Consider the following 12,478-nt stretch of genomic DNA (forward strand, 5'->3'; position numbering starts at 1 on the left):
GGCAGCCTGAAGCCAAGAAAGCTCAGGCCAGAGCCCGACAGGGGCAGAAAGCAAGGCCAGGGGTCCCCAGTCTGAGAGATACGGACACCAGGGCCAGGGACCCCTACGCAGCCAAGGACGAAAATCATGGGGCCAAAAGGAGTGCAAATAAGACAGAGCCTAATTGCAAGGCCCAAAGAGGCAGGCGATGCCCTGGAAGGGAAAAAGCCCTAGATTCAGGGCCCGGCTCTCAAGGCTGTTCATCCATTTTAATCAAAGACCTTTTAAAGCCAACAGCATCACAGACACTGGCATATATCCAGAGTCCTGCCACTGAAAGTCATGGTGCTATTCTAGATTGCACTTGAACAACGAGGGCCAGGATCTGCCCCAACAAAGTTGCATGAGTGCAAATGGAAGGGGACGCTGGCCTGTAGTGCACAGGGTGAACTGATCACTCTCCTGTGTAAGCGGTGTGAGTGCTGAGAGGCATCACAAGAAATCATAATGTGATTTTTGGGAGGGATTTGACAGTGCAAAGAGCCAGCAGGTGTCCTGTAACAGAGACTGGCTAGTGACAGAGGGCTGACGAACACCGAGTACATACACGGATGGGCTTTTTTTTCCTGAGACCTTAAGTTGTGCTCCTACCAATCCAACAGATTTTCTGTTCCTCTCTTCAGATGCAGATACGCTCTCGTTCTTATTAGGGATTCTGGGTCACGTCTTCCAAAACACCTTGCCTATATGAAGAGCTCCTGCAATGAGGGCAGGGAGCTCAGCTGTAATAACATTTTGCAGTGTAATGGCATGAGAGGTTTGCTTTGCAGTATACTAGTCAGCCTACCTATTTCTGTTCTCTGTATAGGACTTCATGTAGTGTGCGGTCCTTGGTGAACAAAGATGGCATTGCTGGAACTGAGTCTACGTGAAACACTGCTTTCCCGTGTCTGTAGTGGTAGCTCTTTTCTTTAATATATGCTTCTTGTTTCAGATGGCCTGTGATTCCATATATTATGCTATAAGAAGTGGTTTATAGTCTTCTATCCACATGAATCTCTAAAAGGGTTTTACTTAGAAGCGACTGAAATGAAAAGTGTTCTGGTGTCATTGATACAAAATTAATACTGTGCCTACAACTGAGCAAATCTTGGCTGTTATAACAAATTATTAATGATTTAAAGAATGAGACGACAGATTGCTATTTACTTAATATGAGAAAATAAAGCAATTTTATTCAAATTACTGGGTCCTAATCAAGATTGGAAAACAGCATTATAAATGGGCCAGCTTTAGCAAGATATATTTCTTCATTCAACACATGTCAAAGAAACAACAGAAATTTCTACTCTTTTATCCATTGGCCTAGAAGGGAACAATGAATAGATTTATATTTAATTCAGAAGTTCAAGTAGCTCAACTGTTTCTTCAACAATAAAATATCCCTGATATGCAAAATGAACATAATTTGTATTCACAATATATAGAATGTACAGTAACACAATTGTAACATTAAAGGTAAGGTGAAATGACTTTTCTTACAATGATTAGTAGTATTACTTATCGTGTTTATCACAACAGAGCCCCGAGGTTCGGATCAGGATCCTATTATGGTAAGAGCTGTACACATACATACAAGCTGCCAGTCAAATCAACTATCATGTGTTCATAGATTATGTGCATTGCCTGAAAATCACAAGTACACCAAGGTGCTCAACCTGTCTTCCTTATCCAGAAATCCCACACAGACCCTCGAGGTAAATAGATAAGGGCCATTGTCCCCAGCTGTAACTGCGCTTTAATGCAACATAGAAGCTTTTAATGAGCCTGCCCAGACCTGAACTTAAACCTCTTTCCAGCATTCCCCTGCAAAAATGAACCACTTGAGCTAGAAAAAAAAGTCTGTGGATTACCATATCCTAAATGCTCTCTAGACAATATAGAGCCAAATCTGCAGCTGGGGTAAATCCAATGGACGTTAGAGGAGTTGTAAGATTTGCACCAACGGAGGGTCTGCTTCAACAGCAACGGAGTCTTTGGGAAGGGATTCAGGGTCTCTGAAAAACCAAGCAAATTACAGCAGTGGATTTGCCACTATGAAAGAAGGATTTTTTCCCCACTTCTTCTTGCCAACAATGCCCAGTCATTACCACCACTAAACAATGCAATGGGCTCTCATGTCCTTTGAAACCAAAGACTGAGTCTCCAAATGCCATTGGAAATAACAAGCTTGGGAGGGTAGCAACTCAGCACACTTTGGGGAACATTTGAGAGCTGTTGAGCAGGGGATTAAGTGGGCTTTGTGCATTCAGGCACGACAGGGTGTGCATTGTTGTGTCAGAAACACCAGCCTTGGGTGTGTGTGGTGTGAGGCAAGGGGCCAAAGGCTGAGTGCTTAAATCTACCCGCATGAGAAATGTGATTTAGGCAGAACAAAGCCTGCTCCTGTTGTGCCTCATTGTGATTATAAAATGGATCTGTGCTGTTGTTATAAATAGAAAATGACTGGTGACAAAGGCGCTGGTTTGAATCACTTCAGCGTCCGTGCTCTTATGCTGCGGTTACTGATGTCAGACCAATTTAGTGGCTGTACAGCCCGCAAATGAGTCTGACTCACTACTAGCCAGTCCACATTGCATGATTTCTTAATCCCATTTTATAATGTGCTGCAGGGGCAGCGGCTTACTCTAGCCTCCAATGAGAAGTACTGTAAAGAGGCAAGAATTTCTTAGGATGATATCTTTCATTAGACCAGCTATGTAGTTGGGATAAAGGTAGATGAGCTTTTGAATGCAAGACATTACCTGGTTACCTGACCAAGAATGTCTTGCATGCAAAAACATAGCTGTTCCAATAAAAGATAACACTCTAAGAAATGATTGCCTCTCACATCATTTCTGGACTATCATGGCTACAACATCATTCTTACACTACTGAGTTCTGTAAACTCATCCAAGAGCAAGGTAGCCTACCTTCAAGAAGCCATGATGCAGCTGCTTGCATCTGTAATAGGCCCAACTCAAATTGCTGAAAAGTATCTTGGTTACTAAAGCTCCCATTTATATCCATGGGAAAAAGATCAGGACTACAACTAAGACCTGGTGTGATTATCAGCCCATAGGCTGTGGGTTATCTCAGTTGATTGTTCACTGTCATTTATGGATTTAGAAATGACATAGGAGAAGAACTGTATAATTACATTACCTTCTATCCAAAGGTCTCAAGGCACTTAAACTTCCAACCATTACTATTAAATTGGGTAAACATTATACCTAGCCTGCAGATTTGTAAAATAAGCTCAGGCGATTGATTCTGATGCCCTTACTGAGCAAAACTTTTTCCCATGAATAGTCTCATTAAGGGTTAAAGGTTCATGGACAAATATACTGCCAGCCTGAGTCCAATTGCCTTTGGAGGAGAAGTGACTTGCCCAAGATCACAGAGCACTCATCTCAGGAGAGATCCCCAATGGCCCTGTCCCAATAACTGGACTAAACTCCCTCCCAAAATATATGCTTGTACAAACATAGAAAAATAGGGCTGGAAGGAGGTCATCTAGTCCAACCTGTGCTCAAGGCAGGAGCATCTTTGGGCAAACATCTAATCCAGCCAAATGTCTAATCTGTTGTTAAAAACTTCCAAGAATGGAGAGTCCACAACCTCCTTAGGGAACATGTTCCAATGCTTAACTGCCCTCATAGTGAGCAAGTTTTTCCAACCTAAATCCAACCTAAATTTCTCTTGATGCAATTTAAGTGAATGTCATCCTCAATCTCCTGCTCAAATTAAAAACACCCTACTAAATGATCTATTCAGAATCACAGGCCTCTCCTTTTGATTTTGATACACTACAGGTAACATAAATAAAAAGTCTCCAAAATTTGTGGGTAAACTCGTATTTTCTAAAAGCCTGGGAGTATATTTTAACAAGCTCTGTTAATAAAGAAGATAGAGAAATGTACTCTCTTTAAGTGTTATTTATTTATTCCTTATTTCCAAACAACAGTAGTTAATTTAGTGCAATAAAAAGAGATTAATTTGGTGCCAGCAGTCATCCCACAAAATGTTTATAGATCTAGAGGGAGGATTTAGGAACAACTGACACAATCCTGGCGCAGTGCAGTGGATAGATGGCTTTGACCCACTTCCAACTCAAATGATTCTTTGGGAAATAAAGGATGTTCACTGGGGCTATGGGTCTACAACATGAACTCCTTTTAGGGCTCCCTGTAGTACCCATTAGCAATACCCAAATTTTACTATTTTAATTTAATTTAATTTCTGCCAACAAATTCAATCCTGTGGTGAGGTGAGAACTGACAGTGTTAGGTTGAGAACCATTAAAGCACATTTGGAGTTGAATTCATTTAAAATATAATCACCTGGGGGGGGGTGGTTTCCAGCCATTTCAGGGTAAGAGTGAAGCTGACACAATGAAGGCATAGTTATGCTATGGGACACCACCAAGGAACATGGGGAGGAAGACACCTGTAGGCCAGTGATTCTCAAATTTTATGACTGCGCCTCTTTCTCCCCTTATATACCAGCAGATGCAACACAAGTGGAGTGTCATAATTTCTTACTGACAGTGGCCAACAGTCAGCTGCAACCTGGAAATAGCACGGAGGCAAGGAAACCACTGTGACTCTCAGAAGAGTCTGTGCCATTTGTCATCTGGGACTACTTCAGGAAAGACCAGCCAGCAAGTGGCTCAGTTCTGTGCTGACAGTTCTAATCTAGACCATATAATATAGTATCCTTGGTTAAAATGCTTCTAGGATCCCAAGTTAAGTGTTATATATCCTTACATGGATTTCATAAAGAGGCTTTAATACTAAAATTTCCCCCAAATTACTAGCTTCTCCAATTACTCAATAAGTCTAAGCTTCAGTTCTTCCCTGCGTCCTCTGGCATTGTAAGATGTTAGTATTAATGAAGAGATGAAAGACACAGCAAAAGACAAAAATCTTGGAAAAATATTTCTTAAATCAAAACCAAAAGGAACAATTATTATGCTGAGTGGAATAATAAATACATTCAAATTTACCCGTGCCTAAAATATAGATATATTAAATGGAGGGGAGGATTTTTTTTATGTTGCTTTAAAAGTTAAGTATATACTAAAATGTGAAATTTTCCATCAACTGCTGGAGTTTATATGACTGTGAATTTCTCTTTGGCTAGTTTTTCAACCATTTCATTGCTATGCACCAAAATATCTACCTTAGCAGGAAAGTGGTAACATAGACATCCATTTTCCTTCTCACTTTCACTGCACTGTTTAGAAAAGAGTTGTTGAGATCTCTGGTCTTTGAACAAATGCATAGTATTAGATTAATATCTGGCATCAGGAGGTGGTGCTCTAAAGTGTGGTTCCTCATCTTTCCAATATTATGGCTCCCCTGCAACTTCTGTCTGGGGTCTAGCCATGATCTCTCTCTCCTATCTAACAACATGGAAAGGCAGGATGGCCCTGACCACCACCTGTAGATAAAAGCCCTGGTCTTTTGTATCTCTAATGCTTATGTACCTGTTTCTGTTGGGTTTTGTTGTAGGTATAGAGACTAAAGAAGGAGAAGAAAAAAAAACAGGAATTGGAGTGGAATAGGAAGAGAAAGAGAGAGAGAAAAGCATAAGGGATTAATACATGTCTTACTGAAACAGATACCATGCAAAAATCATGGTCTGCTTCACTTTTAGGAACACATTGTGCCGCTTTCCTCTGCTTAGTCCCTTTACCCGACTCCCTTGTAATATGTACCTGATATTTTTCCCTGCCAGTTACCTTTAAACTGACTGAAACACAGAACAACACTGACATCCCATAAGTGCATAGATAGCAATACATACCATGAGATTGGCATTCTCAGAGAAAACAATAACCTCTGAAAATTCCCTTTTCTTGGAAAGGACAAGTGTTTGTCATGATTCCAAGTATAAGCATCCTAGAATCACATACTCTCTAGTTTTCTCACCTTTTCAGCTAAGGCGACTTTTTGGCAACTCACATATCCTAACAGAAAGAAAGATCGTTACTAATGTATGAGTTTGCCCAAAAGGCCAACATTAATATTAATGAAAGAGGATTCAATATTGGTTCCAATATGAATGGAGTGTTGGACTGAGTGAACCGGTATCTTTGAAAAAAATATCTAAGAAATGTTTGGAAGAAATGGACATCTTTACAGACATTTGGTCTGCATTTCTGAAATGTAGATGATTAAATCCATATTGTTGGCGTCTTCCCCTTCTGCACTATGTCTTTCTTTACATCTTGAAAGAAATTTATGAACAAAGTTATTGTAAATCTGTACTGTCTGTCTTGTCACTTAGATTCTTTTCAGAAATGCTGCTTTGCCAATGTAGATAAACAACCTTCTGCATGATTAACATTTACTACTTGCAATTCTAAATACAATGGAAGGGCACAAAAATACCCAGCATAGAAGAGTCCTGGAGCTCTTTGAAATCTCACTGGTGATGGGAAAAAGAAGCTTATCTAAATATCTTGGGTCCAGAGAGCTGGACTGGAAATTACAGAAAAATAATTTTCTGTGCAAGATACCAAGCACTGCCTACTTTTGGCCATGGCTAAAGGCAAGAATTACAAAGGCGAGCAAATGTGACATCTGCAAATCTGACTTTGGATTTGAAACCCATACAAATTTCAAGAAGTTTCTGAATCCATCCAGAAACTTAGGTCAGTCTAGGATAGTAAGGGAGAAGGTACAAAATTCAAGATCCAGACTTGGATTCTATACTAAATTTGAGGTAGAGTTGTGAAACTTTTGCTAAAAGCAATTTTTTATTTCATTTTCATCAACTTTTTTAATTTTTCAGGGTGCTGTTGAAAAAAAAAATCTCAAAAATACTCAGTGTTTCACTTACTAAAAAAATAGGTTTGGGGATTTTCAGGTTTTATACTGAAATCCCCCACATTTTCAATGAAAATGCAGATTATTTAATCAAACTGTCCATTGCAATGAAAATCCACATTTTGTTGGGAGTAAAATAATTCTGGCAAAAGGATTTAGGATTTCTACAGTTCTGACAAGAGAATTTTGTTCAGCACTAAAAATGTGTAGTTTCCTTTAGACTGCGTTGTAGGGAACATGTAAAGAATCTGTATTATAATATCACAGAACCTTTCAAGGTCGTATTCAAGTTTGGTTCAAGAAACTGAGGACAGCAGATATTAGCATCAGTCCTGAACTGCTTCATCTACCTTCCCTGAGACCCACTGTCTCTACACATTTCATAAAGGAGCCAAGTGAAATATGCCCAGAGCAGCAGGCTGCATCTGCCTCCTACTTTTTTTTATTCACAGTTCACACAGTTCTGATTAGACAAAGCTTCTAATTGAAATATAAACCTGGGAAATGATGGAGAAAAGCACAGTCTCAGTTGATCAGAGCTCTGCCTGCCAAGGCATGCTGGAAAAAAATCCTAACCGGCCATTAGTCAGACATCAGGAAAGCACTGATCATTACAAAATAATTTGCAAGCCCTGGTTATAACACATTCTTACAGTAAGAATCAGCCCAGCCCATAAGCTGAATGAAAAAAGAGACAGAAAGAAAAGCCCAAATCAAACAAAATAAACAAACAATTAAATATCTATTTAAAATACAAATAATTCCAATCTGATGAAGAAAAGGGTTTAACAAGCCATATGTGCTTGTTCAGTCTCTTCTAATCTCATTGGATTTTCCTGGCTGTTACTCGTGCTCTCTGAGCCAGTTGATTTCTCAGCAATATTTTGAAGTGTGTGAGTCTCTGCCCTCCAGTCTCGCCTTTGTTTAAAAAGCCCATATCGAGGGAAGACCAGGGAGTTCATGGACTTTCAACTAAGCTTTTGGAAAGTTCAGAAAAAAACGGTTGCCATGGGCAAAATGATAGTCAACTACAAAATGTCCTTGCAATCAGTGGCCAATATTCTGCTCCCCGTTGGGCTGGAGTGAAAGCAGAATAACTCCACCAACGTCCATGGAATTGCTCCAGATCTACAGCAGTGTACTAGAGTAGAATCTGACCTTGTTAGTAATCTCCAATCCAGTTCTTTCTAACTGTAAACCAGGGCTAGGGTTTCTTACTGTAAGCCTTTCCTTCATGTAAAGGTTTGCCAGTCCCACGCAGGAGTAGGGGTCTGACCAGGGCTGGAGCCAATGAGTACTTGAGGTCAACTTATTTTATCTTTAAAAAACTGCAACTCCTTCCAAATCGATAGATCTGGATTGAAAGTCTTGTCTTCAATATGTGCACACACTTAGCCTTTTCTGTCCTGAACAAAAGAATAGGTACCCTTAATTTCTTAAAGAGATACACCAGTAAAGTTCAGCTCAAAGCAAATTGTGGCATGCAGCAGCTGCCCACAGCACAAAATAGCCAGTTGCCAAAAGCAGTCCAAGTGAGCAATCAGGAGGGTCATTAAATGGTAGCTATATGAAACATGGGAATGAATAAAACCAAGCCACCATGCTTTTATGTGAGCTAGTATACTTGCCAACTTTCCAGTTAGGAATGGGAGTCTTCCTTTTTATATGAGAGGCAAAAGTTTCTTACAGCAGTATCTTTTATAAGACTAACGATGTAGTTGGGATAGTCAGACAAGCTTTCAAATGCAAGACATTCTTCCTCAGGTCTTTTTTTTATGGACTCCTTCCCAACTCATCCTACTGAATAGTTTCAGGCCACTCTGCTCTCTATAATGGGAGAGGAAGGCTGGAGAGTGACCTAGCTGGAGCTTAAAAAGAAAGAAGGTATTTCTCTCTACTTAAGGCAACCAGTTTCTACTCTGCAGCCATGTCTCCATAACAACAAAGCTGGCAAATATACAGCGAAGATGCAACTGCCCCAAAGAATTCAGTCAACTGTGAGGATTTCTGTGAGGATACAACTGAGTAATCTTATGGCCCCTATCAGTGTAGTGCCTGAGTCCCTCCACTGACTTGCACATTGAGTGGGCTTTTTTGGCATCAGTGCTGTTCTTCCAAGGACTGTCCACTCAATGTCTCATTCTATTTTCCTTTAAGATTTCAAATTGAAGCATGCAAGTCAGATGCAAAGTAGCAAGTTGGACATATTCACTGATCCTTCCTCCACTACTGTCAAGTTATCAATAAATATCTTATAGACCCCCTAGCACTGTTAAATAAGAAGCTGTATTGAAGGAGGTTTTTAAATATAACTTCTCAGAGGGTTTTTCCCTTCATGCTCTCACACACACGTTTCTCTTACCTCAAGGTCCCACCAGCAGTGATTTTTTTAATAGATCACAACAGAAAAAGGTGCCCTTGGCACAAGCCAGGGAAGGACCAGTACTGCACATTCCAAATCCAGCTATTTGAAATTTCAGCTAAAAACGCTAGTTTTAAAGGCCCTAGTCAGACAAGTTAGGTGGCTGATATTCCCCTCCCCACCACCGCCAAAAAACTAAAAGGACTATTTTCAAATACTGATTGCAAATGATAATACTCGCTCCAGATCTTAGGTTCAGATTTCAGAGGGTCCCCCCTAGCCTTGCACTGTGGTTGCCTTATGTTTTCTCAAGGGAGAGGCAGATTTATCCCTGACCAATTCACTTTAACAGCTGAAATCATGGGGATGCCAACCACATAATGTAATGACAAATATATCCTAAGGCAACAAGGAAAGGAGTCTGTGAAATGGAGATCCGCAGGGACACTGAGCCTGTGCTGGTGTGTGCAGGTGTCAGTTAGGATTTGCTGAGCCGCTTGGCCACATCTGCATAGGCTTGTTCGACTTCTTTGTCCGCAGCACAGGTGTTGGTGAATTCATCCCTGGCATAGGCATTCTTCAGGTACCGCCACAGTCCCATCATCTCTGTTGGGAATTCATAGTTGCGATATTTCTTTGTGACAATCTAGAACAAAGACAAAAAAGAAAACCTGTTAGTGGTGTGTTGTGTCGTATTGGGTAAGTGCTGTTATGCTTACTTCTTTTAGTTATGTAACAGAGAGGGAAGCACGGGCATGGAGGTTCAGAGGCCTGTAAGAGAAGCCTTCAGGAGGTCACCCAACCCATACAAAGACATGAGCTGAGCTAAGCACAGGCTGATACAACTGTGTGGTAACCATAGCCAAATTCTGACTTTTTAGCAGCAGTCACTGTACTCAGAAACCCATTGGGCTGCACCATGTACTTTTCTGTTATTTTTCTTCATTCCTACGTACATTGCTTCTAAAAGCTGTGCTGCCAGAATGGTATCCTCAGATGAGAACAGGCTGATTATATGACATTTGAAGAAGTGCACAGGGCTAACAGGATGATGTGAAGAAAGATTAAAAGAATGTAATATGTATTGTCTCATCAAGCAGTGATGGTCCTGGACATAACAGGACATGGGAAGGATATATGCAAAGGGGAGGGAATAGTACTCTTCAGGACAGTACAGGGCACTATGATTTAGATACCAAGATACTAAGTGTGTTAGTAATCTCAGGGTCAGAGAACTAGGAATATTGGGATTAAATAGAAAATTATGTACAGCAATATTTTCTTATTCTTGAGATATATTAGACTAAAATTCTCCCTGGAGAGAAGTGGTCAACACCCCACCACTAAGACACTTATATCTTGATTCATGAAGACAAGTAAGCATGTGCCTAACTTTAAACATGAAGTCAGTGGGACTAACTGGACTTGACTTTCCAGGTTGTCTAGGCAATGAATAAAAGAATATACCAAAGAATGGCTTAGTTAATGATGGGGGATGGGTTAGTTAATGTATTGGATGCCTCTCCTCTCTAATTGTTAATAAAGTATAAACATATTTCTGGGCACAAAAGGAGTTACACCCAATTGTACTATTCAGCTTCCCTCTCTTTTCTAAAGCACTCGGATAGGTTGCCATCCATCTGAGAATATTTAGAATATCTACTTGTGTCTATAAAACCCATCTAAGAGAATTGGCTGTGGCTGTTCATGTCTATCACAAATTTGTACCTCTCTTTGTAATGAGGAAAAATGAATTAGCTATGGGCCACACAAAGAAAATTTAAGCTAGGCTTTAACACTGAAAAATCTGGCCTTACTTCCATCAGTTAAGAGGAGCCAGAGAGAAAGCTAAACCAGTCAGACGATTATCACATTTCTTGGGCAGTAACTTATGTACCACATTTTGTATTTGCTTTTTTACAGTCAGATCCCATGGCTTAGCTTATGTTTTGGCTTATAGAGCCAAACTAGATGCATGAGTTGGCTCTACTTTCAAGTTTTCTGGCTTGCCAAGGACTACCAGGTACTTGTTTTATTCTGAAGAAACATGTAATGTGATAAATAAATGGAGAATTTAGAAGACAGAATGATGTACATCCTTTATGCTAATCCGGTGACCATTCTGCATCTTAAATCCTATATTAGAGTGCTCACTTTGATTTGTTAACTTTTCTGTGCAGAATACCAGCTGGAACATATACCCCAGAAATGGAGAACTGCTGCTCCTAGATGATATATGGGCGTGAATACACTGAAGTTTTGACATCTCTTTTGAGAACAACAGGAACTAACTAATGGTTGTGATGCCCTATGTAAGGGCTTGGGGCAATATGATAATAGTAAAAACGAAGTCAGGAAACCTAGGCTGGCTATACACATGCATGGAGGTGGGTGGGGGGAGCATTTTAATGAGAGTGGTTCCCGGGCAGCCACTCTAATTAAAACACCTCACCGTTATGTGTACTAAGCCCCATGTTTAAAAATGTACATGGGACTCTTTATCTAAACCTCATTCAACAGATTTAGTTTAAGCACCCCTGCCACCATTTAAAAATGCACAGGGGCTTAATACCTGTGATACAGCAGCGACGCTACAGCATTACAATTAGAATGCAGATGTGTTCTAATTAGAACATCAACGAGCATGTGTATAGGCAGCCCTAAGTAGAACCTGGCTCTGCCACTAACTCACTGTGTGACCATGAACGTATCATAGATCATACAGAAGTAGGGCTGTAAGGGACCTCCAGAAGCCATCTAATCCAACCCCCTTCCTGAGGCAGGCTCATCTCTATCCAAACCATCCCATATCACTTTAATCCCTCTAAGATTTCCCATGTACAAAATGAGACAAATGATTCTTATCCACAACCGTAAACTGCCTTAAGATCTTTGTAGGCAGAGCCCTTCAAAGGGATTTAGAGTCCTAACTCAAGGGGAGTTATGTGCCTAAGTACCTTGGAGATTTGAGACTCAAGAGCTATATCCACAAAAGGACTTATGTATAGCAACACAAAACATTAGGGTACCTAATGGAATCCACAATCCTGTACAATACGTAAGGGATATGTAGGTGAATACATATGGGATCCATAAAATCAACATGTTGAACAAAGTGTTGCCTAAACTAGCCAATGAGAAATGCTGAGGACAGGGATGTGACTTTATCCCCAGTCCACTCTAGGATCAGACATTCATCTCCTATAGGGATTCACACCAGTGAACACTGTCCCAGAGTTGGGCATGTACCCTGACTCTTTCC

At 40.4% G+C, this 12,478-nt stretch overlaps 1 protein-coding gene across 5 annotated transcripts in view; it reads right to left on the minus strand.

Annotated features, from left to right (window-relative positions):
- Nucleotides 1-1,193: 1,193 nt before the first annotated feature.
- CLIC5 (chloride intracellular channel 5) overlaps nt 1,194-12,478 on the minus strand; it is a 79,845-nt gene continuing 68,560 nt past the window's right edge. For all 5 annotated transcript variants that reach the window (XM_025209582.1, XM_025209583.1, XM_025209584.1 and 2 more), the window contains one exon: nt 1,194-9,862. In XM_025209582.1, coding sequence (XP_025065367.1) covers nt 9,695-9,862 — 168 coding nt within the window. In that variant the 3' untranslated portion in view covers nt 1,194-9,694. The remainder of the gene's footprint in view (nt 9,863-12,478) is intronic.

The sequence above is a fragment of the Alligator sinensis genome, unplaced genomic scaffold (assembly GCF_000455745.1).
Source record: "Alligator sinensis unplaced genomic scaffold, ASM45574v1 scaffold1156_1, whole genome shotgun sequence".
Taxonomy (NCBI): Eukaryota; Metazoa; Chordata; order Crocodylia; family Alligatoridae; genus Alligator; species Alligator sinensis.